This window comes from Adiantum capillus-veneris, chromosome 15, assembly GCF_014529385.1.
Source record: "Adiantum capillus-veneris isolate H3 chromosome 15, ASM1452938v2, whole genome shotgun sequence".
NCBI lineage: Eukaryota > Viridiplantae > Streptophyta > Polypodiopsida > Polypodiales > Pteridaceae > Adiantum > Adiantum capillus-veneris.
In genome coordinates this window covers 39,562,729-39,590,116 of record NC_140945.1, presented here as the reverse complement: position 1 = coordinate 39,590,116, position 27,388 = coordinate 39,562,729, and the positions used below count along the sequence as shown (strand labels likewise).

At 46.2% G+C, this 27,388-nt stretch overlaps 1 protein-coding gene across 2 annotated transcripts in view; it reads left to right on the top strand.

Moving 5' to 3' along the window:
* The window catches only part of FAS4 (RNA helicase family protein), a 185,634-nt gene that overhangs the window by 10,451 nt on the left and 147,795 nt on the right, over positions 1 to 27,388 (top strand). The window contains exons 3-4 of one of the 2 annotated variants that reach the window (XM_086530282.1): positions 14,293 to 14,342; positions 14,557 to 14,617. The exons of the other annotated variant lie outside the window; for it this stretch is intronic. Coding sequence (XP_086386408.1) covers positions 14,293 to 14,342; positions 14,557 to 14,617 — 111 coding nt within the window. The remainder of the gene's footprint in view (positions 1 to 14,292; positions 14,343 to 14,556; positions 14,618 to 27,388) is intronic. 2 annotated transcript variants of the gene reach the window in all.

The window sequence follows — 27,388 nt, the reverse complement described above, 5'->3', positions numbered from 1 at the left end:
CCCTATTGTTGACATTTTTCACTTATTATTTTTAAGTGACTTTTGTTGGAAAGTAGGTAGGGCAATTTTGCTACGTTTGTATAAGTAGAAACCTAGCGCTAGTACTTTGCATGTCCAGACACTTAGATTAGATGCATTAGATTAGATGCATATCCTCTAGTTGCACACAGCATGACCATCAGATTCCAGTCAGAAACCATCAATAGCATTTTTACAGTGCATAGACCTATTTTTCCTATTTTTGACATTTTTCACTTATTATTTTTAAGCGACTTTTGTTGGAAAGTAGGTAGGGCAATCTTGCTAAGTTTGTATAAGTAGAAACCTAGCGCTAGCACTTTCTGGCAGAGAGGCAACAAGAGCACTCGCTCAACAGGCAACTTCTCAGCAGAACCCCCAAGAGGCCCTAGCGTTTTTGCTCCCTGGCAGATGGGCTAGAGTTTTGGACAAAACCTCAGACCGCAGATGGGCTAGCGTTTTGCTTTGACAACAGCTTGGTGACAGCAAGAAGCAGCAGACTCCCCAGGGTTAGCAGATTCTCCATAGCAAGACCATTTTCAGCCCTAGCGTTTTTGCAAGACAGTTTAGCGTTTTTACAGATCTTTGCGACGGAATCCCCACAAGCATCAGCGTATCCAGTTTTCAGCAGTCAGACTCCACAGTAGAACCCCCGAACCTCACAGATCTCACCTTCCCACAGCAGTTCCTCGCCGCACGGTCAGATTCCGCAAGGTTTACAGATTCAGCCCGGAAAACGCAGATTTCAGTAACTGTTTTTTCAGCGCGTCGTCGTCGCATCGTCGCCATCGACATCGTCATCGACATAGAGTCAGAATTCAGCAGATAAAGATTTGCAGATTTCAGCCCTTAGCATTCTCAGATTTCAGCCGTCTCGTCGTCGTCCTCGTCGTCGCCGACAACGTCGGCAAGTCCAAGCATTGTAGAGATTTGTGCAATCATAAGTAGACCGCTCTCGCCATCGAGAGTGGGCCCTTGGAGGAGGGTTTGACAACTTTTCGGTGTCGTATTCTCTTCTCTCTCTATCTCTCAGTCTCAGCACCTTCACGCACAATGTCTATTCACTTTGTTTGTGTCCATTGCACTCTCTCACTAAAGGAACGGAAGGCTCTCCCTTTTGTAAGTAAAAGGAACCCTTGAGCACAGTTCGGAGCACTCATCTTGAGCAAAGTTCAACATTCACTTCTGCTGCACCTTACATTGGTATCAGAGCTTTGGCAGTGTTTTGTATCACTCAAGGAAAGAACCACAAGAACCACATAATTTTTTCTTTGCTTGTTGAAGCGGTCGCATGTAACCCAAGTCCTCTTGGGCGTGTCGATTGCTAATCGTGTTTTTGTAGAGTGACAGGAAACCCAAGAAAGAAGGGCTTGTCCAGCCTCCCCTTATGCCTCTTTTCACTCATTGAGAGCGGACCGTGCACTTAGCAGCCAGCCAATCGACGTGAGGTGGAAAAAAGCAACCTTGTTGTGAGCGTAAGGCCGCTAAGGGGTGCGCCCGCAGAAAAGAGCAGAACTCGGGTGAAGAGAAGATCCTTCTCTAACACAGGTTGCAAGCGAAAGAAGAACCTCAAGACCCTTAAGAACCCAAGAACCAAGACCCTCAAGAACCACTGTTAGGTGCAGCGGAATGAATGTTGTATTTTCTCAAGATTAGTGATCTTTATTGCTCAAGGTTCCTTTTAGTTCTTAGGGAAAGAGAGAGCTTTCCGTCTTATGGAGAGTGCTATGATCACGAACAAAGTGAGTGGATATTGTGCGTGCAAGTGAATGAGACTGAGAGAAGGAGAGAGAAGAGATACGACACCCGAGAGGTTGTAAAACCCTCCTCCGAAGGCCCCACTCTCGTCGGCGAGAGTAGTCTACTTTGATTGCACAAAGGTGTACAATGCGAATGCAATGGGACTATGCCGATGACGACGACGGTGATGACGACGGCGACTTGATGGCTGAAATCTGAGTTCTTCTATTCGCTGAATTTCGGGACTGTTTTGGTGGCTGAAAATGACTGTTTTGGCTGCGTTTTCTTGGGCTAAAGTTGGGGAACATCTGCAACCGTCTAGGGGCTGATTTGCTACTGTGTCATAGGCTGAAACTGCGAGAATCCAACTGTTGAATTCTGCGTTTTCGCTATTGTTGAGCTGGCGTTTTTGACAAGGCTAAAAAAACGCTGAATCTGCAAGTAATGCTGGCATTTTTGTCAAGGCTGAAAAACGCTGGCTGGGATGTATTTGCTGAGGTTGGAAAACGCGAGGCAAGAGGACTTGTAGGCGATGGCTTGCCGGGAGGAAACGCCAAAGGGAAGGAGTGGATGGCGAGGGTCTACTGCTGAGAAGTTGCCTGTTGAGCGGGAAGCTCCTGTTGCCTCTTCTGCCAGAAAGTGCTAACTTGGGTTTGCTTATATATTAACTTAGCAAAATTGCCCTACCTACTTTTGTTGGAAAGTCACTTAAAAATAATAAGTGAAAATAACCAATAAATAGGAAAATAGGCTAAATGCACTGGAAAATTCCCCTAACTGATGCTAATGGATTCTGATGGGAATTCCGATGATCATGCTGTGTGCAACCGGAGGATATGCATCTATGCTAAGTGATTGGGCATGCACGGTCTACGAATAGACTCACAAAAGTGCCAGATCACTTCTAATCACTTTGACTGGACTTGACGGAAACCCTGCTATGGTGTAGCTTGTCCACGGACACATAGGGTTGGGATGTGTCACGTGACAACCGCAAGAACCTCAAGACTCAAGACCTGCAAGAACCCAAGAACCCAAGTTCCTCGTGAACTTCAGAACCCGAGGCCACAAGAACCCACAACTTCAGTGGATGGTCATCACTCGAAGCGGAATGGATACTTCGCTTGGAGGCGATGAAGATGAGAGAGGCGAAGAAGAATTTTCCCCACCAGGAGGTTTTTCCGACCCTCCCCCTTCCCCATCTACGCAAAGGATTGCACCAGATCCTATGGAAGCTTGGTGCAAGACGATGATGGACATGATGACAACGTGGCACGAAGCAAGAATGGCAGCCATGGAGCGTGAGCGCGAGCAATTACGCTTGGAGGCCAAAGAATTTGATCGCAAGTACGCAGAAAGAAAAACAGAATTGGATCGCAAGAACGTTGTTCATTCTTCCTCTGTCATTTTTAATGTGTAGGCGAAGATTGAAGAGATTCGGGAAAAGGAGACTCTCTCAGTCTCTTCTTCTCCAAAGCATGACACACAGGATTTGCATGATGATTTGAATGACACGCATGATGATTTGAATGACAAGCATGATGATTTGCATGATGATCAAGATGCGATTTCTCACGAGCATGATGTGTCACAAAGTGATGACATGGCTACGGACAGCAGAAACCCTAATTTCTGCCAAAAACCCTAAAATTCCTGCAAACTCTAATTTTTGCCAAAAACCCTAATTTCCAGAAATCGCGGAGGTGGAAAAAAATAAAAATAAAATAAAAATTTTGGATATTTTTGAGCGACGCAAATCTCAGCTTCTGCTCTCATTGAGAGAGAGAGAGAATTTGCTTTTGCTTTCAGAAGCTCTCTGTGAGAGAGGGAAAAGAGCTTTTGCTTTCAGGCTTTTGCTTTCAAGCTTTTGGGGCTCTGCTTTTGGCATCCCTTGTAAACCTTTAAATAAGTGGCTTGGGCCCTCACTTCTCAGAGCATTTGGACGCAAAGTCTGAGAGTGAAACCCGAGCCACTCTCTTGTACTTTGAACTGATTAATACAAAAAGAAATACCGAAAGGGGCGCCAGTCTTCGGGGCCAATATCTCTAGGCACGGAACTCCGCCGGGCCAGTGCAAATCTATTGTGATCTGTGAATTGTTTTGAAGTGGTTATTTGGTGTTGTCGCGATTGATTCTTGACTTGGAGTGTCCAAGACTGTTATAGTGGTATCAGAGCACGGACGATTTCTCTTCTACGGGAAATCCGATCCCCAATTTTTTTTTCCGCGGCATCTATGGCTTCATGCAAGGATTAGTCGACTCCTTCTGCATCTGGAGATGCGGGCAGGGATCACAACAAATATTCTGACAGAGAGTATGGCCCGCCTCGGCCTACTCAGGCGGAGCAAAGAGAAATGAAGTGTTGTCAATTGATCGGCGATGCAACAAAGATGATGCTCATTTTTGCGAAGGATCCGAAATTGGCAAAATATATGAGCGAGACTTCTTTTTTGGAAGTGCATGAACAGTGGCAGAAAACCACTACACCACCACTGAAACCCGCTCTCAAGAAACTTTCTGATCACAAACAATATTCAGAGAAGGAATGACAAGAGGTGGTTGATGCGCGGATTGCTCAGCTTTTTGACGGGCAAAAGAAAGCCAAAAAGCACGACAAAAAGTAGAAGAAAAGCACTGACTTCATGGGATATTTGGGTCGTCAGTCGACATTTGAATAGGCAAAGAAATAGAAGAAGCGTGTTCGATTTGAAGGAGTACCCAGTTCTTCTTCTTCTTTTTCTTCTTCTGATAGTTCTTCTAGCTCTTCAGACTCGAGCGAAGAAGACAGAAAAGGTAAAAAGCGAAGCAAGAAACAAAGCTTCGGAAAGGGCAAGAAAAAGGCAAAGAAGACTAAATCTCGCCCAAAGACTGACAGTTCTTCTGAGGACTCGTCTACAGACAGCTCAGATTCTGATAATGGAAATTTTTATGCAAACAAGAAGAATTTTTACAAAGCCAACCAGTATGACTTTCTCGAAGATAAAAGCAAGAAAGTCCGAGAGTTTAAGGAAGGTGGCCACTCGATCAAGTTTGATACTTTTTTAGGATACTCAGATGCTTCGAAGGCTTTGTCTTTTATACAACAATTTGACATCGCTTTCGCGGGAGGACGCTATTCAAAGCACTCCAAGATTCGGAGAGCTGCCTCTTACTTTAAGGGGAATGCTCGTACTTGGTGGTCCACGCTTCTTTTAAACAAGAGTGCGCCAGTTAAATGGCTGAAATTTAAGAAGCTTTTTATTTCTTCTTGGTTGACGCAAGAATATGAACGAGAATACGAGCTGCTTGGAACCATCTTCGGATAACCAAGAAGATACAATCAATGCTTATTGTGAAAGATTCTGGAGCTCTTTTCTACCCGCCTCTTCATTCAAGAAGATCTCGTTCAAAGAACAGATTGAGCGGTTCACCTTGGGTCTACCTACAGAGATCCGAGATCACTGCTTGGAACAGAAGTCAGCTTCTATTCAGGAGTTGATGAGTCATGCGAAGCGGGGCTTTGCCATTCACTCTGGCAGTCTGACCTACCCCGCAGATGAGGCCATGACACAACGAGCCGAACAGAGTTCTGGGAATGAAAGTATAAAGAAAAAGAGCAACCCAGAGAAAAAGGATGCACGACCCAAGCTTACTCCTGAGGAGAGAGCTCGCTTCATCAGAGAGGGAAAGTGCTTTGGATGTGGTGAACAGGGACATATCTCCGCGAAGTGCCCTAAAAAGGCACAGAAAGAACAAAATGATAAAGACGACGACAGGCGTGAGAGTTCGAGAGCAGTTGAGGAACGTGGCAGAAAAGGTAGATAGAAAAGCAGAACTGGTACCACATGGCGTGGGACTTGCACCAAATCTAATGAATGAAAGTACAAACTTTGCCGCTTTTGGGGCAAAGTGAAGGATCAGGAAGCTCTTTTAAAGGAGCCAAGGCAAACTTCTTTTCACTGGGAATTGGCGGCTCGACTTGGAATTACGCCCGACAGACTGACGCCACAGGTGGAGATAGTTCGACTAGCACCTGGATGGGATGTTGCCATTACACCGAGCATTGGCAAACTTCGTTTGCAATGACAGGGGTATTCAGGGCACGCGAGTGATGTTCTACTCAGGATCCCTTGGTACCACAAGAACTACGCTGTGGTTGACTACCGGGCCGAGAAAGCGACTTTGATAAATGAAGGGCTTAGAGATTATACTTGATGAACTTGAGTTTCTTTACTCATTCTTTTGGGAGAGAACTGAACGATGGATAAAGGTTGAATATGTTTTGACCTGATCAAAAGAACACCAATATTTTTCTCCACACTCATGCCGATTGTTTTTCAGAGGGCTTGAAGATGAGACCATTGACGTGATACCTGGAAGCACGCCACCGAACCGGCCACCGAACCGTGTGAGCCGAGTACAGAATGAAAATATTATGAACCTAGTGAAAGACCTCTTGGAAAAGGGTCTTGTCCAGCATAGTACTTCACCGTATTGCTCTCCACTGTTGTTGGATTTGAAGAAAGACGGATCTTAGAGAATGTGCATCGATTATAGCGCTCTCAACAAAATCACCATCAAGAACAGATTTTCGATTCCTAGGATCGATGATATTCTCGACAGGTTACAGGGATCCTCGTGCTTTAGCAGGATTGACTTGAAGAGTGGATATCATCAGATCCGAATCGCGTCGGGAGACGTCTACAAGACAGCCTTTCGGACGACTTTTGGGTTATTTGAGTTTTTGGTGATGCCTTTTGGCTTAACCAATGCTCCTGCGACATTTAACCGGATGATGGACAAGATTTTTCAAGAGTACAGGCTATTTGTTGGCACTTTCTTTGATGATATCATTGTTTCTCCAAGAATGAGGCAGAACACAGAGATCATTTGCTTCAGAGACTTGGGACACTTTGTCTCAGCAGCAGGAGTGCAAGTGGATTCGGCCAAGATAGAGACTATACGTGATTGGCCCGATTTGAAGAATGGGTTCGTACTACAGGCGGTTCATATGAAAGTTTGCAGAGGTTGCTTCCCCTTTGCATATCTTGATATAGAAAGGAGTCCTTTTCTCGTGGGGATCGACAAAGGTGATTGCCTTTCAGACATTGAAAGAGAAATCGACTACAGGACCAGATTTGACTTTGCCGGACTTGCAGAAGTCATTTGAAGTATATTGTGATGCTTATGGTCGTAGTCTGGGTGCGGTCTTGATGCAAGGCCGTGTCATTGCATACGAGAGCCGATCGTTCTCTAGGCCGGAGATGACAACACAGATTTACGAGAAAGAGCTTTTGGTGGTTATCCATGCTCTTACTTAGTGGCGGCTACCTACTCGGAGCTGATTTTACTGTCTTTATAGACCATCAGAGTTTGCGCTACTTCTTGCCACAAAAGCAGCTTTCGGAAAAGCAGATGCGGTGGGCGAACATCTTGTCACAGTTTCACTTCCAGATTGTCCATGTGTAGGGACAGAAGAATGTGGTGGCAGATGCTTTGTCTCGGAAGCCGTTGGTTCTGGCTATTTTCGCGATACATCATAGGAGCTTCGAGGATATGGTCGATCAGTATGCCACATATACAGATTTCGCAGATATTTTCACACGGATACGGGATGTGGAGATAGTAGCTGGATACTCCCTTTCGGGAAGGCTACTTGATGAGAAGACTATGTTATGCGTTACACAACCGTTGCGGGAAAAGGTTGTGACTGAATGCCACTGTCCATCTTTTACGGGTCACCGCGGCATTGCTACCACCATGAAGGGGTAGAGAGAGACTTCTTTTGGCCGAGACTCAAAAAGGATGTGGAAGAGTTTATGCGCAGTATGCCAGAAGGTCAAGTTTGACAGGCATAAGGCACAGGAATTGTTACAGCCTTTACCCATACCCACCCGCCCCTGGGAAAATATTGAAATAGATTTCATTTTTGATCTCCCGAGAACACAGAATGATCACGATGATTTTCCGATTACATGGCACGTCTGAGACGATTGTCTCCGACAGAGACCCCAGATTTATGAGTGTGTCCGTGGACAAGCTATAGCATGACCAGGGTTCAGTCAGTCAAGTCAGTCTAGAATCGGAGGTGATCTGACACTTTTGTGAGTTTGTTTGCAGACCGTGCATGTCCAAACACTTAGATTAGATGCATATCCTTTGGTTGCACATAGCATGACCATCAGATTCCAGTCAGAAACCATCAGTAGCATTTTTACAGTGCATAGACCTATTTTCCCTATTTTTGACATATTATTTTTAAGTGACTTTTGTTGGAAAGTAGGTAGGGCAATTTTGCTAAGTTTGTTTAAGTAGAAACCTAGCGCTAGCACTTTTTGGCAGAAGAGGCAACAGGAGCACTCGTTGAACAGGCAACTTCTCAGCAGAACCCCCGAGAGGCCCTAACGTTTTTGCTCCCTGGCAGATGGGCTAGCGTTTTTGGACAAAACCTCAGATCAACCAGCGTTTTTGCTTTGACGACAGCTTGGCGACAGCAAGAAGCAGCAGACTCCCCAGCCTCAGCAGATTCTACACAGCAAGACCATTTTCAGCCCTAGCGTTTTTGCATCTGCAAGACACTTTAGCGTTTTTGCAGATCTTCGCGATGGAATCCCCACAAGCATCAGCGTTTTCAGTTTTCAGCAGTCAGACTCCACAGTAGAACCCCCGAACCTCGCAGATCTCACCTTCCCGCAGCAGTTCCTTGCCACACGGTCAGATTCCGCAAGGTTTACAGATTCAGCCCGGAAAACGCAGATTTCAGTATCAACGTTTTTAGTGCGTCGTCGTCGCATCGTCGCCATCGACATCGTCATCGACATAGAGTCAGAATCCAGCAGATAAAGATTTGCAGATTTCAGCCCTTAGCATTCTCAAATTTCAGCCGTCTCGTCGTCGTCCTCGTCGTTGTCGACATCGTCGGCAAGTCCAAGCATCGAGAGTGGGGCCCTTGGAGGAGGGTTTGACAACTTCTCGGTGTCGTATTCTCTTCTCTCTCTATCTCTCAGTCTCAACACCTTCACACACAATGTCTATTCACTTTGTTTGTGTCCATTGCACACTCTCACTAAAGGAACGGAAGACTCTCCCTTCCGTAAGTAAAAGGAACCCTTGAGCACAGTTTGGAGCACTTATCTTGAGCAAAGTTCAACATTCACTTCTGCTGCAACTTACATGAGTTCTCACACCACACAGGGGACTTAGCGGTGACAGATCTGGTGTAGACACTTTGGCCTCTTGCCAAGTTCAGCGTGACACCGCCAGATGCAGCGAGTTGCAGGCACATTCTGGTGCATTTGTTTGCTGACACGCAGTGCCCTCTGTGTTATGTATTTGTGCATGAGGATTCATGGACAGAAGATGTAGCCCTTTCGGTTGCACGCTCGGCTTGGGCTTGGGCGGGACAGTCACTTCTTGCGCGCTTGTCTAGAGGTCGTTCGGATGCGGATTACTCCTCATCCAAACCGGCCTCAAAGATAGCGAGGTTGGCTGTTGTGGCAGCATCTGTTTTCTCTCATTGACTCCATGAGGATCATCTCATGGAATGTGCAGGGACTAGGAGGGTCCGAGTTTCAGCGTCAGAGGGGTCGGTTGCGTCAAGAGCTACAAAGATGCCTTGTGGGTGGTGAGATTGACATTCTTATGCTACAGGAGCATCATCTTTGTGAGACCCGCATTCGACGTTGTGGTCAGATTTTGCGTGGTCGCTATGAGACGTTTTGGTCAGCTGCTTTTGGACCTGGAGGCATCCAAGGTGGGGTATGTATGACCATTGCGGACTCTTTGCAGCAGGCCATTGTGGGTAGAGGGATTATTGTGCCAGGTAGGGCTCAGTGGATTACTATGCAAGTTCAGGGTTGCCTCATGGGCTTCCTGAACATCTACGCACCCAATGTGGCGAGCGTACGTGCAAAGTTTTGGGCTCACATTGTAGAGTCTTTGCTGCAGGCAAAGCAATGCTGCATTGGGGGAGACTTCAACATGTTTGAGGACCCAGCTGACAGGATTGGAGGTAGCCATGCTACCGTGCATGGAGATGAGTTGGCAGCTTGGGAGAGGTTATGTATGACTGTGGGTTTCACATGTGTGGCAACATTCTAGCTTTGTGAGGCCACCTGACAGCCTGGCCTTCTCTTGTTCGGACTGTAGAGTGGGAGGAGTGAATCTATCTCGGATAGATCGCTTCTACACTAGTGATCACTTTTGTGACTTGGGTGGGACTGTTGGCATTTTGGCTAGGACTTCCTTTTCGGACCATGCACGAGTGATCCTCACAGTGACTGATAGGCAGAGGAGGGGGAGCACGATGCTACGCATCCTTGAGAGGGTCTTGCTGGACTCTGCCCTTAGAGAGTGAGTGGAGGCTCTTTGGACAGAGAGCTTGGACATATAGGATTCTCCTGCTACCACAGTGGCCTCTGGACTTGCTCAGCTTAGTCGTCTCTTTCTTCAGGAGTCTTCGGCTCGCCTGGCTTCAGCGAGAGAGGAGGAGCAGCGTCTCCGACGGGGCGTTGCTTCCCTGCATAGGATGTAGGAGCAGCATCCAGACAGTCCTTGGTTGGAGGAGCAGTTGCAACAGGCTCGCTAAGAGCTCGTCAACACAGGGGAGACTCGAGAGGCGCCATGAGTTTGCTTTCCATCGACGATAGGCATCTCAGTGGACCCAGGTGGGTGACAGAGTGACAAGCGCTTTCTTTGAGGCAGTGGGACCTTGGCATACACATGCCATGGTCAGTCAGTTGAGGAGGCCCAACGGGTCAGTTGCTTTAGAGCCAGAGGATATGCGTGCAGTTGCTATTGACTTTTATCGAGATCTACTGTCAGCAGAGCCTTAGTCAGAGCGCCAGGATGCATGCAGAGAGCAGGTGTGGACACAGATGCCTTGTCTTGTGACTAAGGAGATGCGCCAGAGGCTTGAGCTACCTCTTTAGCTAGACGAGCTACTCGAGGCTCTCAGAGCACTCCCCCGTGGTAGCTGTCCAGGTGAGGATGGTTTGACTCCGAGCTTTTTCCAGGAGTAGTGGGACTTGCTTGGCTCAGATCTTTGCAGCGCTTTTCAGTACATCTTGCACACAGGAGAGATGCCTGACAGCATGAGTGAGGGCCTGATCTACCTCATTCCCAAGGAGGGTGGCTCCTTGGATGAGATTCGACAGTGGCGACCCATCACCATCCTCAACTCATCCCACAAAATTCTTGCCAAGGCTCTAAGTTTGAGGATTCAGCCACTTCTAGAGAGCATTATACATGGGACACACAGGTTTTGTCAAGGAGTGTAGTTATCGTAGTATCCTTGACAACATCTTTACTTTTTGGGAGGCTTCTGCCCTTGCGCGGCTCCGTGGTGAGGATCTGATGATACTTCTTCTCGATTTTGAGAAGGCCTACGATAGAGTTGACTGGGACTTTTTTGAGGGCACTCTATGCAGGATGGGCTTCTCAGATGCTTGGATCAGAGGTGTGTCAGCTCTGTATAGATAGGCACACAATCAGGTACTTTTGTCAAGAGGTAGAGGTGATCGTTTCATGCTGACACGTTCGGTCAGACAGGGCTGCCCTCTTGCCCCCTTTCTCTTTCTGTTCTATGCTGAGGCGATGAGCAGGTTTTTGGTTTCACAGCAGGTTGGTTTACGAGTCTTAGCACTCCCTATTCGGGGAGATAAGCTATTGGACACTGAGTTTGCAGACGACTCAGCCCTGTACTTAGATGGCCAGGTGGCCAACCTTCATAGGTGTGAGCAGGCCCTCGAGACCTTTTGTTGTGCATCAGGCGCACTGATCAACTGGAGAAAGACTGTGGCTTTCTCGGGTGGTAGTGCTCCTACGCTTGACTGGATGCCAGGTGAGGGTTTCAGGTGGATACCTCCAGGGACTGCAGTTCGATACTTGGGCTGTCAGGTTGGCTTGGACTTGTTACATTGGAGCTTCGCACGACTTTCTCTGGCAGGCAGAGTTGTAGTGGCCAACCAGGTGTTGTTGGCTACTATGTGGTACATCACTTCTTGTTGGATCTTTTCGAGTTCTTGCATCAGCCAGGTAGAGAGGCTGATCAGGAACTTCTTTTGGTTCGGGTGTGACACTAAGATAGCCCGGGCCAAAGTGGCATGGCAGGTCATCATCCTTCCTTGTTCTCAAGGAGGGTTGGGGATCATAGACCCAGCACAGCAGAGCAGAGCCCTTTTAGGGAAGTTCATCGTCAGAGAACTTCTTCCAGGAGAGGAGCCCTGGAAGGAGTTCTTGCTTCAACGGCTTAGTTCTAGAGTGTCTTAGGCTGGAGGCCCCTGGTGACCTTCGACCAGTTGGATTTTCACAGAGATGCGCAGAGTTGGCTTGAGCAGGAGACTGGAGGATCGCTTCGCTGTGAGTCTGCTCCAATCTTGGGAGCAGCTACTACGGAGAGTCTTGGAGCAGCGGCAGCCTACTTGCATGGAGGAGCACCTGAGACAGCCCGTTGTTTGGAACCCCATGGTTAGCACTCAGAGAGGCCACTTGGTTGGTAGTAGGCCTCATGTTTCCTGGGGTCCCATGGTAGAGGGTCCAGCACGCACCTTAGGTGATTGGCTACAGTTCTCAGCTTGTCAGAGGAGCTTCAGGGCATTCAGCTACAAGGCATGAGAGGGGTGCAGGGCATGTGTCAGGACATCTCAGAGGCAGTACCTGCTGAGTGGCTCACACCTCTCGAGTCAGCAGCGCCCAGATGGATGGGGGCCTTCACGCGACTGGAGGTTCTCATCTCAGTTTGGGCTTGCTCAGAGACTGTACCCTCCCTGTTTTTCGAGCTACAGGGTGGGGGACGCTTACACCGAGTTGCAGTAGAGGCCGCGTAGGTGGCAGTGCTGTTCTCAGAGGATCCAAGTGGTGGGCATCTGTGGTAGGACTTGTGTCATTGATCCTGACCCAGCAGCTCTTGCGACTTGCCACTGGAGACTGTGGGCTTGGGAGAGCTGTCTAGTGGCACGGGTGCAGTGGGACCCTTGAGAGTAGTTTTAGAGGGACCCCTTCTCCTCAGCAGATCATCCAGGTATCCCTTCCTTTCAATACACTGTTCGACTAGGACGTCACATACTGGGAGCGTAGAGAGAGGCTCGTCCTGCTGCAGCTTCTCATTGGCAGGAGGAGGGTCTCACAAGTGAGTTCTTGGCAGATTTTTGGGAGAGGTTGTGGGACTCTAGACAGCCGAGGCGAGTCACTTTGTTCCAGTGGCTGGTTGCACACCGAGCTACAGCAGTTGGTAGTTCGCTGGTGCATAGTGGTCTCTTGGTAGCATGTGCAGCTTGTGACCATCTGGTGGAGAGTCAGCGTCACTGTCTTTGGGACTGTCCTATGGCACAACAGGTTTGGGTTCGTGTTCTTCGGCTGATGCCAGCTCTTTCCACTGCTCTGCAGTACACTTGGGGGGGCAGCTGCTTGGTCCACTCTCACGGGCCCGGCACTTCAGTTTGAGCTATCCTCCACCAGCAGGATGATAGTGATGTAGGGGGGTCGACCTACGCTCCAGCTTGCTACAGAGCTTACGCCACAGGATTGGTGCAGTGAGAGAGAGGAGTGTTGGAAGCTCATCTGCGGCCTGACACTTTGGTTCATCTGGCGGGCCTGCTGCTTCCGCATCTTCGAGGCTCGCCCTGTACCACCAGCAGAGACTGGTAGGGATTTTTGGCTAGAGCTGATCCATACTCTCAGAGGACAATTCGAGAGACTTCAGGGCAGCTCCGATTGCATGAGGGAGCGCAGAGAGGATTTTCTTCGACTCTGGCGCCTTGGGCCTTTCTTCACCCCATGGTCCAAGGTGTGCTTAGATGGCATTACCGTCCACCTGTGTGGCTTTTCCCTCCTCCCATCTCTTGATTTAGCCTCAGTGTCCATATGCTGGTTTTTCTCATTGGGAGAGTCTCCCCGTCATGATTGTTGTAGCCCTCTCTTGTAGAGGTGGTAGTAGCCCTATGGGCAGTTTCATTAACTAATAGAAGGATCTTTTCTCGGAAAAAAAAAAACATCCAAGCATTCAATCCCTCATCTGAAAGAAAGGGCATTAAAAGTTTTCACAAAAGGAAAAAACCAGTAAATGTACATTATCATCATTGTTATTTCTCTCTGTGACTCTGGAGTATGGAGGAGGAAGGGATGCTTGTCAATGTTGGCCTTCCAAGAACAGAAAAACTGTCATTATCATTATCGATATTGTATCAGAATTTTTCTTTCTTCCCTATTTTGGGCCCCAAAATTTATTTGTGATTGCGTCCTTTTTCAGGTGGGACGTAGTTCGAATATACTTATGCTTGGCTCCTGAAAAGAAAACAACAGTTTTTTTTAGAATTGCTTTTGACATTGAGAAAATATTACCTATTAACTATCTGTATTGTTTGTTCTAACTGATCTTTAGAGTCATTGTTGGGCTTTGATGGTGGATCACTGCCAGTATAGATATGTAAAGTTTCTGCTCGAGTGTAAAGGGTTTAAGATGTACAGTTATATATTGTGAAGGTCTCCAAACATATGTTGATTTTTTGCTTCATGAACAATGTGTAATGGTACGATTTATGTGCTTCAACTTTTCAGGAAGAGAAGGAGAAGAAGGAAAAAAGTGTGGAAGTACTAAAAGAACTTGAGTATCCTCAATAAAATTGCTGTTTGTGCTTTGAATCATTTCAGAACCCTTTTCTGTTAAATTGCTCGATCACATTGACAAAGGGTGACATGGGCTCGGGTTCTTGGAGCACCGACCAAAGCTTGATAGTTATTCAGTAAATGTGGCTTTCGAGACTAAAGACAGTATGGCTGCCGCTCATTTTTTCTGTCGAGTTTTCTTTAACAATTCATAAGAAAATTCAAGCTTTCAGAGGATGCTTATTCTCTACTTTATCCCTCTGGTACACGTGGACAGGTCAGTTCCAATCTTTAAGGTGTATTATTTATGTTGTATGGTAGGATGTTCTGGTTTTAAGGTGACAATGACTGCTGTTGTAGATCTGGTGGTGTTAGATAACTAGTTTTCTTGATCCAGTCGTTGTTATTGTTGGTTTCTTTCCATTGATTTTTGTTTTATTTTCGAAACCCTTTTTTTGAAGTTGCAAGTGGTCGGACATTGTATGGCCAATGTGAATGGTACTTTCACCCGTAGACGGGAAGTTGGTCGGCACTGGAATTCGTATTGTAAGAGGATGCCTAGGCTCGGTTCAAGATCATGTAGGTCCCCCCATCGCACTTAGCAAGGGGTTGGTGGATACTAGGAAGTGAACTCAATAAAGGCATAAAGCCAAGGTGGGGTCACCAAAGGAAAGTACCCCATAGTTGGGTCACATTGCATTTTTGGATGCGGTCCCAATGGGGATAGATGGTCAGAAGACCATTGGAAGCCCAACGGAAGTATCTCCTAAAAATTAGGGAACTGCTATTTTGGGCCATGAAATCTGTTTGCGTCATTACCTCTGGAATGACAAGGGGAACATTTTACAACTCTGCCGTAAAGTCAACTGGGCAACCAGTCGGGAGATTTTTAAGCGGCAGCCCCGAAACGGAAAATTGCTTGTAAACGTGCCAAGTGGCACAAAATGGTGGACTTTCCTCATGCAAGAAGAAGTGGCGCTGAATTTCTAGCTAGGAGGCTCATTTGCAAGCTCCTACCACTGGTTAAGAGCTATTGTGTGCAAGCTTTCCCTCTCATGTACAGTGTAGTGCAAGAAGTGATTTCCTGCACACTCTACATTGCTCTCTCTCTCTCTCCCCAACGTGCAGTAATGTGATGCCCCACAAGAGGGCTCTTCATTTGACTCATGTACAACTGTGTGGTTACATGCGTTTTTGCTGACGCAAGAGCCTCTCTGAGCAGGAACATGAGTAGCTAACTGTTGCTCCAAAAGGAGGCACCGGTGAGGGTGATAACCTCACCGTATAGGTGCGATTTCAGTGCTGGTTATGCACTGTATTTTGACTGTTTTTCAGCCATATGGACACCAGAAGCCTTGGGAATAGTGCCCCACTACTAGAGGGCAGTTCAGGGATTGTTTAAGGCTGAAAACTGGGTAAACACCAGTAAATACAGCGAGCTGAATTTACTGTTTTTGGGAAGAAATCAGAGGGTTTATGCCAGTGGAAGTGAGTTCCAGCAGGGGAATTGGTTTCGGGTAAGTTTTGGGGTTGTTATGTTGCCGAAATTTTGCCAAAACAGGTGCTATCTAGCTGGATACAGGTAAAGAATTCCCGGGACTCTTCTTTGTAATCTACCCTCTTAGAGTATAAAGAAATATCAAAAGGGGCGCTAATTTTGGGGCCTACAAGTTGTCGACGTCTCCTCCGAGCATTCTAGCTTCTGAGCCATGTGTGTGCTTGAGTGTTTATTCCCGTTGCAGGTTACCTTTCAAAAGTACTCTCACTTTGTGAGTGTCTGAAGTAAAGTAAAGACTTTCGGGTGAAAGCCAAAGTCTACCGCCCCACGGGCCATTTTCAAGGTTCCGTTGCCGAGACATCAATCACTTTTTCCTCAAGAAGTGAGCCTCGGTTGTTTTGGGTAAAGACACAGAGTACAGAAACGCGGGATTACACTATGAACCGACAAATGGAAGGGCATTATGGAAGACCTATGGTGTTCGAGATTGGCGAGAGCTCACAACCATGCTAGTCTGTACCTCCTGTTGATGTGAATGTCCGTCCAGTACAGGGCTTTATGACTGGGCAACTTGAGGATGATGCGTTCAGGACCAAATTTATTGGATTAGGAGTACACAGATGTTACCTTGGTTTGCTCTCAGTATGCACCTCATTTGTTGGATAGGTTGCGGGATGCTCTTACTATTTTTTGCATTGCTAGTGGAGCTCTTATCAATTGGAATAAATCGTTTGGTTTTCTAATTGGTGTTGATGAAGCTCTACAATGGGGTATGCATAATGGGTTTACTTGGTTAGCTCGTGGACAGTCATGCCATTGCTTGGGCTTTCAAGTTGGCATTGATGTATCGTCGGAACAACAATTTGAGCTAGTTCTACAGTCAGTTAGGAGGAAGCTTTGTCACTGGTCGTCTATGCATCTCTCTCTTGCGGACAGAGCCTTGATTGTGAACCAGGTTCTCCTAGCAACTGTTTGGTACACTGCTTCTTGCTGGACTATGCATTCTGGGGTATTCATTCGGCTTCGACGTTTGCTGCGCAACTATTTGTGAGGAGGTTCGGATGGCATGTGTCACAGGGATGTGGCAACTGTTAACTATGTCACGAGGACGTGGCAACTGCTAACCTTAGTTGTTGGTTTCTTTCCAATGATTTTTGTTTTATTTTTGAGACCCTCTTTTTGAAGTAGCAAACGGTCGGACATTGTATGGCCAATGTGAACGGTAGTTTGACCCGCAGATGGGAAGTGGTCGGCACTGGAATTCGTATAGTAAGAGGATGTCCAGGCTCAGAGCAAGATCATATAGGTCCCCCCGTCGCACTTAGCAAGTTGGTGGATACTAGGAAGTGAACTCAATAAAGGCACAAAGTCAAGGTGGGACTACCAACAGAAAGTATCCGACAGTTGGGCCACATTGCACTTTTCGATGCGATCCCAATGAGGATAGATGGTCAGATGACTAGTGGGAGCCCAACGGAATCATTTCCTAAAATTTAGGGAACTGCTATTTTGGGCCATAAAATGTGTTCGCGTCATTACCTCTGGTATGACTAGGGGAACATTTTACAACTCTGTCGCGAAGTCAACTGGGCAACCATTCGGGAGATTTTTAAGTGGCAAACCCGAAACAGGAAAATGCTTGTAAATGCGCCAAGTGGCAGATTCTCATGGACTTGCCTCTTACAGAAAAATGGGCGCTGAATTTTATGCTGGGAGAGGCCTTATTTTGGTTTTTTGTCATAGGTTAAGAGCTATGGAGTGCTTTCTTTCCCTCTCATGTACAGTGTGGTGCTAGGAGTGATGCTCTGCACGCTACACACTGATCTCTCTCTCTCCCCTACGTGCAGTTATGTGATGCCCCACAAGAGGGCTCTTCATTTGACTAATGTACAGTTGTGTGGGTTCATGCTTTTGTGCTGGGGCAAGAGCCTCCTTGAGCAGGAACAGGGGTAGCTAGCTGCTACTCCAAAGCAGGCACCGATGAGTGTCATAACCTCACCGTACAGGTGCAAATTCAGCGCTGTGTATGTGCAGAAAAAATTGACCGTTTTCAGCCATACAGACGCCAAAACCCTTGGGAATCGTGCCCCACTGGCAGAGGACAGTTAGGGGACTGTTTAGGGCTGAAAACAGGGCAAAAACCAGTAAATACAGCGAGCTGAATTTACTGTTTTTGGGCTGAAATCAAAGGGTATACGCCAGTGGAAGTGAGTTCTAGCAGGGGAATTGGTTTCGCGCAAGTTTTGGGGCTGTTATGTTGCCGAAATTTGGCCAAATCAGGTAGTATCTAGAGGGATACAGGTAAAGGATTCCCAGGATTCTACTATGTAATTTACCCTCTCAAAGAATAAAGAGATACCGAAAGGAGTGCCAATTTTGGGGCCTACAGGTTGTCGGCGTCTGCTCGGAGCATTCTAGCTATCGAGCCGTGTGTGTGCTTAAGTGTTAATTCCCGTCGCAAGTTTCCTTTGCACGTTCTCTCTGTGTGTGTCTAAAGTAAAGAATTTCGGGTGAAAGCCAAAGCCTACCGCCCCACGGGCCGGTTTCAGCATGCACGACACCCGTCCCAGAGTTAGCTGGCGTATTGTTATGTTACCTCGCAAAGAGGGAGGGTTGGTCATCATTGATCTAGAGATGCAGAGTGGTGCTTTGCTGTCTAAACTTATAGTTAGAGGCTTATTCCCTGGGGCGGAGCCTTGGAAACAATTTTTGTATCGTGCTGTCCCGTGCAATGCCACGTTTTGGATCATTAGGTGCAAAGGGCCCTTTACGCACGACTATCCGTTTTATCTTCGCTGATGCTTCTTTGGATTATACTCAGTTATCTCCTTTTATAAGATCACTTTTACGGATTTGGCTGACTGTATGTTAGGGTATGATTTGCCGAAGACCGCGATGCATTGAGGAGATTGAGAGGCAGCCCTTGATTTGAAATGCATATGTTTGTGATCATGAGGGACGTCAGTTAGGGGAGCGGACTCATATTGACTGGGCCAGATAGGATGATGGGCCAGCAACTTCTGTACGGATTCGGTTAGAGACAGGTTTGCTTGATGCGGATTTCATTAGCATTGAGTTCGGTATACGTAGGGGAGTTGCCACCCGAATGCTAGAGTTTGAGGATGCTCTTCCTTCAGATTGGCGGCATGCCATCTTGGGTGACTCGGATCTGCCCATGCATGAGGGTTGGTGGGCTTTTTTTGATGATGACAAGTATCCACGCTTGGTGCGCAGAGGCACTCTTGTCTTCTCACTTGCAGATCATGGACATAGTAGAGGGCACATGCGCCTTACATTTCATGGCTCTTCTCCTTTGGATGAGGAGCCTGATTTGCATTATGAGCCAGTTCGAGTGGTAGGTGCGTTTGGCAAGCGCCTTATGTGTAGACCCTGTGTTTTCTTCAAAGGAGGCAGTGTTATGGAGGTTGTGGGTTTGGGAAGGTTTACCATTGGCAGAGCTTGTCTAGGATCCGGAAGAGTGGATGTGGCCGGGACATTGCAGAGGAGACGGTGTCATTTTTTGAGTACAGTGCGCGCATTGGTAGAGATATCATTCTTGGCCCCAGACTGTCTATAACGGACTTGGATACTCCAAGTCGAGATTCTACCGCGACACCACAAGAATTCACTTCAAAACAGTTCATAGCTCTTAATTGATTTGACATTGGCTTGGCGGAGTTCCGTGCCTAGAGATATTGGCCCCAAAGACTGACGCCCCTTTCGGTATTTCTTTTTGTATTAATCTGCAACTCAAAGTACAAGGGAGTGGGAGGCTCTCACTCTTAGACTCTGCGTCCAGATGCTCTGAGAAGTGGGAAGCTTGACCACACCTATAAAGAGATTACAAGGGATGCCAAAAGCAGAGCCCCAAAAGCTGCCCATAAAAAGCTAGGGCTTTCAAAAGCTCTCTCTCTCTCTCTCTCTCTCTCTCTCTCTCTCTCTCTGATTCTCTTGCAATTTACACAATATAAAGCAAGTCAACTCAAGCCTCCTCTCTCTTTCTACATTGCGTAGAATAAAGCAGGCCTATTTGCGTAGGGAAAAATGCCCAAAAGCTGCTATCCGTACCATCTGCCACGTGGTTGGTTTTCCGCAAATAGCGCCACGTTTTCCGCTGCAGATTCCGGAGGATCGTACGGCAGTGCCACGTCAGCATTCTGCCCACATTTTCGGGAGACTGTCTGTCACAAACTGCTGACGTGTCAAAGGCCCTGAAGAATGGAGCCAACTTGCAGATGTCGGCTGAGGGGCCTAAACCCTAAGAAGAACAAGAAACAGAAGAAGAAGTGTTGGGTTAAAGGCCCAAATGGCCCCCTTTGTGTATAGTTTTAAAGGTTATTAACCTTTGGCCAAGTTCACATTGAACTTGGCCACTAACTTTAAATTGGTCCTATACATTTTAATAAAGGGAATGTGAGTTAATTTTACTCACTCTCTTATTCCCAAATTGTGTAGCGCTCTTGCTCTATCTCTCCCTCTTCGTTCTGCTAGCGCCCACCTCTCTGCTTGCACTCGCCCCTCTCCAAGGTACACACCCTGCACTTCCTCGTGTGCTCTAGCACTTGCACACACCGCTCCGCGCTCAGCAACCGGTATTAGAGCCCAATTAGGGTACAAACCTGCAAACGCTGATTTTCAGCCAAGGAGGTCAACTTTCACGTGAGATTTTGCAATTTCATCGCCAAAGGACTCGTCCCCGGACACTAGAGAGCTCTCGGCAAGTCAAATTGACGTAGAACAAGCTGAAATTAGGTCAAAATCAGCAGATTACAGGTTATGACAGCAAAATACAGGTTTTGCAAATCATGTATTAAGGTGTGGGAACATCTTTGCTAGGTCCCTACTACCCGAAAACACTGAAATTGTTGAAAAACAGGTCCCAAAACAGGTGTTTCAGCAAATTTCAGATTTACGCAGGTTTTTGCAAGTGTTTTTATGATGCGACTACATTGGGGAAAGTGCAAATTGATGCAAGCTACGTACATTTGACAAACTTTGGCTATGTATGACCATTTGTGGCTCATTTTTGTGCAATTTGATGCTACAAATTGGGGCTTTTGCTCATACGTGCTTCTAAAGGCTGTGTATTAGCCTTATGTATGTTCTGTGAGGCTAAAAACAACTGAAATTGGTGTTTTTGAGCACAAATTCGCTCGCTGACATTTCCTGCGCATAAATTTCAGAAATTGTTTTTTGTGCCTAAATCAACGCCCCAAATTGCTTCCGTGGCCATTTGGAGCTGTAGTGCACACCTTTGCGAGGCTATACTCCGGTTTTTTGTGCATTTTGCCCAAAAATTCAGCGTATTAGCCCTCTTATTCGTGCAACTATGGCCTCATCTTCTTCGGATGTGAAGAATCTCTTTGAGATTAGGAGGTTCGATGGAACAGGTTTCGATCGGATCCAAGGAATCCTATTTCTTAAGGATTGTGAAGGGACACTTGAACAGGTAAAGCCATAGAATATGACGGATGAAGCATGGGTTAGCCTGAACAGGAAGGCTGTTACATACATTAAAATGGCCATGACCGATGAGACAGTCATTGATGTGAAAGGTCTCACAAGTGCTTTTGATGTGTGGGAGAAGTTAAAGGGAATGTATGAGAATACAACGCCTGTCAACCAAGTGCATTTGATGCGAAAACTTGTTGGCATGCAACTAGATGAGTCCTAGAGTGCTGCAGAGCACTTGTCGTTGTTCGCAGGTACTTTGTCGCAGTTACAGGATTTAGGCTTGCCTCTTTTTGATGATAAGCTAAAAGCTATCTTCTTACTTATGACCTTACCTGAGTCATGGGAAACATTGGTGGTATCATTGTCGAATAACCTCAATTTGACCTTTGATGGTGTTAGGGGTTCTATTTTGAATGAGGAAATCAGGAGGAAAGCAAGTGGAGAGGGAGGCAGCTCTGCCAACATGGTTAGAGGCAGGACAGAGAAGAAGAATGTCTATGCACAAAGGAGTAAGAGTAAGAGTAAGGAAAGGGGAAATGCCAGCAAAGGCAAGGGTGATGTGACTTGCTATCAGTGTGGCAGGAAAGGTCACAAGAAACCCGATTGCAGGTACTATAAAGCCGAGCTAGAACGGAAAAAGAATGGCGGAAACAAAAAGAAAGAGAAGAAGGAAGTAAAGACAGATGCACAGGATAGCTCAAAGGACAAAGAGAAGGCCAATGTGGCTTCTAGTGTTGTGATAGAGGAGCTGTCAGATGTAGAGGACATCTTGATGCATAGGATAGCTCAAAGGACAAAGAGAAGGCCAATGTGGCTTCTAGTGTTGTGATAGAGGAGCTGTCAGATGTAGAGGACATCTTGTGTGCCACTTTGTCAGATGATGATGCTTATGACTTTGATGCCTCTCTTAATGTTCATTCACAGGACATGCAGATCACCAAGAGTGATCTTATTGATGCTTTGTTGACTGTCAATGATGCATTATCCTAGACTTGGATAGTTGATTTCGGTGCTTCATTTCATGTGACTCCTATCAAGGAGCGTTTCTCTACTTTTGATGCAGGCAAGCGTGGCCATGTATACCTTGGAAACAATCATGCATGTTCTATTGAGGGTATTGGCACTGTGCATCTCTCCATAGATGGCACAAATGAGCTTGTCTTGCATGATGTTAGATATGTGCCGGGAATCAAGAAGAGTCTGCTTTCTGTTGGTCAGATGGTTATGCATGGTTACAGTATCTTGTTTGAGAGAGGATCATGGAAAATGACTAAAGGCTCAAGGTTGATTGTAAAGGGCACAAAGAAAGGGACAATTTACTGCATGCGTGGAAAGGCCGTGTTGGGCAATTTTATTGCATTGGCTGAAATTAACTCTCACATGGAGTTGTGGCACAAAGAGGCTTGGCCATATGAGCCAAAAGGGCCTTTCTAAGCTTTGTACTTTGAACAAGCTTGATGCTAAAGGCACAAAGCTTGAATTTTGTAATGAATGTCAATATGGCAAGCAAGTAAAGCGTTCTTATTACTCCGGTGTCTCTCGTAAATCTTGTGTGATTGATCTTGTACATTCTGATGTATGTAGCATGCCTACTAAGTGTATGGGAGGTGCATGCTATTTTGTCTCCTTTGTTGATGATCATTCTATGAAAATTTGGGTTTATTTGCTTAAATCTAAGGATGAAGCCTTTGCTACGTTTAAGAAATTTCATGCATTTGTGACCACCCAAACTGGTAGAAAGCTAAAATGCTTGCGTACGGACAATGGGGGGGAGTTCACAAGTGCTGAGTTTAACAAATTTTGTGAAAATTTGGGCATTAAGAGGGAGCTTACTGTGCCATACAACCCCTCTTCTAATGGTGTGGCTGAAAGATTCAATAGGATACTTTGTGAGAAGGTGAGATGCATGTTGTCCATAGCTAATCTCTCTCATGGATTTTGGGGAGAAGCTTTGACAACTGCAGTCCATATATGCAATCGATCCCCTCACATGTCTGAAAGGTGACATCCGTGAAGAGGTTTAGTATGGCAAGCCTGCTTTATATGATCACTTACGCATTTTTGGTTGCGATGCTTTTGTGCATGTTAGACCTGAGTTGAGGAGTAAATTAGATGCCAAGTCCATTAGAGGCCTCTTCATGGGATATGGTGAAGAAGGCGAAATGGGTTACAGGATTTGGTTACCTCAGCTCAAAAGGGTTGTAGCAGCCGGGATGTTGTTTTTAATGAGGCAAGGCTGCTTCAAAACAATTGTGCCTCAAAGCAGGACCATAAAAGGGTCAAATTTCAGCATGACCAGCCACCTGTTAGGCCTATTTTTGACCCTCAGGATGCACCACATATGGCTGAAAATGTAGTTGATCCAGTGGTGTTTGAGCCAGATGATGTTGGGCAGCAAATTAAGGCTCCTGAAGGCATAGTTACTAGGAACGGGAAACCGGAACGGGAACGCGGAACAAAACGCCATTCCCTGTTATGAGTACTCACATTTGAAACACGGAACGGGGATTCGGAACGGGAACTTGAAATGGGAACGGGGAACGGAGACCTGAAAACGGCCATTCCTTGTTACTATGCCTGAAGGGCATTTGCAGCCACGAAACAATGCTGAAAATGGTGCTGAAAATGATGTACAGTAGCCCATTGTTGATGATTTTATCATGCCACCTGATGTAAACCCATTGCCGGATAATGTGGATCATTGGGTGAGGCGGTCTACTCGTCAAAGACGGCCTGTGAGCAGATATGATCCCTCTTTGCATTACATTATGTTGACAGATGAGGGAGAGCCTCTTACGTATAAAGAGGCAAAGACATGTGAGCACAGCGACAAGTGGGAGCTTGCTATGCAGGAAGAGATTAAAGCTTTGCATGCTAATCATACTTGGGATTTGGTGGAATTGCTCAAAGGAAGGAAGGCTATTCCTAACAAATGGGTATATAAAATCAAGACTGTTGATGCAAAGCCCAAGTATAAGGCAAGGCTAGTTGCAAAGGGATATGTTCAAACCAAGGGCATAGACTTTCAGGAAGTGTTCTCTTGGGTTGTGAAGATGACCACTTTGCGTGTATTGTTTGCCATAGTGGCTGCTCTTGATTTGGAAATGGACCAAATGGATGTACATACCGCTTTCTTGCATGGTGATGTGGAAGAAGAGCTTTACATGAAGCAACCCGAGGGTTTTGTTATTCGTGGCAAGGAACATTTGGTATGTATGCTCAATAGAAGCTTGTATGGGCTGAAACAATCATGTAGACAATGGTACAAGAAGTTTGATCGCTTCATGCTTAAACATGGTTATAAAAGAAGCCATGCAGACCATTGTTTGTATACCAAACGTGATGAGGATGGCAGCCCTATTATTCTTGTGCTCTATGTTGATGGTACGTCAATAGCTGCAAAGAAAAGAAGCACTGTTGATGCTCTTAAAGGGCAGCTGAAATCTGCATTTTCAATGAAAGACCTTGGGGAAGCAAAACATATACTTGGAGTGTGTGTTACAAGGCAAAGGGACCAGCACATATTGTATATGTCGCAAGAAAAGTACATTGAAAAGGTGTTGGACAGATTTAACATGGCTGAAGCAAAGCTTCTTGGCATGCCATTACAGCCATATGTCAAGATCTCCGAGGATGATTGTCCCAAGTCAAAGGAAGAAGCCAATGACATGCAAAGTGTGCCTTACGCTTCAACTTGTGGTTCACTTATGTATGCTATGGTTGCTACTAGACCTTACATAGCTCATGCAGTGGGAGTTGTGAGCGGGTTTATGGCTAATCCAGGCAGGTTGCATTGGGATGCAGTGAAGTCCATTATGAGGTACTTGAAAGGGACTAAAAACAAATGCCTCTGCTATGGTAAAGGACCATTGGAGTTGAAGGGATTTTGTGACTCTGACATGGTTGGTGATGTGGATACACGGAAATCCACAAGTGGCTATGTGTTTACTCTTGCGGGAGGTGCTGATTCATGGTGTTCTTGATTGTAAAAGATTGTTGCATTGTCTACGACAGAGGCTGAATATATTTCAGCCACTGAGGCTTCCAAAGAAGCCATTTGGTTAGCACGTCTATGCAGCGAGTTTGGTTTGCCTGACAAGACACCTATGCTTGGTTGTGATAGCCAGAGGGCCATATGTCTGGCAAAGAATGCCATGTTTCATGCACGCACAAAGCATATTGATGTGCGGTATCACTTCATACGAGAAGTGCTTGAGGATGGCCTTATTACATTGGTTAAGGTCCATACATCACAAAATCCAGCAGATGCTCTCACTAAGTGCTTATCAAAAGCACAACATCAGCTATGCATACAGATGGTGGGAGTCACGTAGCTTAAAGGTGCCATTTATTCCTTTAAGTGGGAGGTTGTTGGGTTAAAGGCCCAAGTGGCCCCCTTTGTGTATAGTTTTAATGCCCCCTTTGTGTATAGTTTTAAAGGTTATTAACCTTTGGCCAAGTCCACATTGAACTTGGCCACTAACTTTAAATTGGTCCTATACATTTTAATAAAGGGAATGTGAGTTAATTTTACTCACTCACTTATTCCCAAATCGTGTACGCTCCTGCTCTCTCTCTCCCTCTTCGTTCTGCTAGCGCCCACCTCTCTGCTTGCACTCGCCTCTCTCCAAGGTACACACCTTGCACTTCCTCGCATGCTATCACTTGCACACACCGCTCCGCGCTAATCAAGAAGTCCTCCAACTTATGAGGACCCTGTCCGATGGGGCCCCAAGTGACATAAAGCATTAAAACAAAGGAGGACCTACACAGAAAGGCTTGCGCATGAATTGATGACGTGGCATACTTCTTCGAAGATTGCACAGACATGATGACGTGGCAGTCTGTACGGATTTCCGTGTTTTGCGCTGATTGTTGACGTGGCAGTTGTACGGAATTCCGTGATTTACGTTGGTAGCTTTTTGGCATTGCTTTTGGACCAGAAGCTTTTGAGTTTGAAGGCTTTTAATGTAAACTGCTTTTGATAGGCCAAGGGCCTTTAAATATGTGCTAAGGACTCATTCTCTGGCATGCTTCCTCGAGAAGGTGCAGAGTCTCGAGTACCGGCTTGTACTGTGTTGATGCAATATAAAGAAATACCGAAAGGGGCGCCAAGGTTTGGGGCCAATACTCTCTGGGGTGGAATTCCTGTCGCGTGTCATCTCTCTCTCTCTCTCTCTCTCTCTCTCTCTCAATTCAATTGTTGTTGAAGTGCTAAAAGTCTGTTTAGTTTGTTCTTTTCTATCGGCACGTGGTGTTCGTCTTGTGACACTGTCCATGCCAAGGGATAGGTGTGTGTGTGTGTGTACAAGGGCTGCCGCGTCACTGGGTTGTGACATACCCCCCTCTTGAAAGCATTGTAATCGTTCTCGATTACGCATGCAAAACAGACAGAAGTCATAAACTGTCTTAGCAGACACTAACTGTTAGTACCAGTGTACTAGGAACACTCATCTAGCACATGCACCAATTGACAGTCACATCACACGACATCACAGGACATCACTTCACATCATAGGACATCACATGACAAATCACATTCAAAAATTCATTCGGATCTTAGTCCATGATTTATCGGCATTGCAATTAGCAATTGCATCTAGATCCACTCAGGACCTCATAGATGCCCGATTGACTAATCCCTATTGCAACCATGTCTATTGAGATCATTCGGACCAAAATGCTGCAGTCATTTCGTCTATCAAGTCTTCCACTTAAACAAGCCAAGAACAAATCAGTATCATATTATCGGGAATTCTAGTTCATAAAGTCATTACAACAGAATACTGTCAGCTCACAATATCCCTGAAACTCAAAGAGACATCAGTGAATTTAATATCAAAAATCGAGGCAATCCGTTGACAAAGGAGTGGAGCGACTCCCCTCTTGTGCATACCCGCTGCACGAGATTCCGCCCAAGCTGAGTTCGGGGTTCCACTTAGAATAGACTATGCTAATCCAAATACTTCGAGGTAAAGATTCTCAATCTGAGGAGTATCTGCTAGGTCCTCCTTCTCCATCCACTTCGCATCCAATGCAGGATAGTTCTTGAATTTAACCAAGAACCGCCTTATCGCTTTACCCTTAATCTTTCTG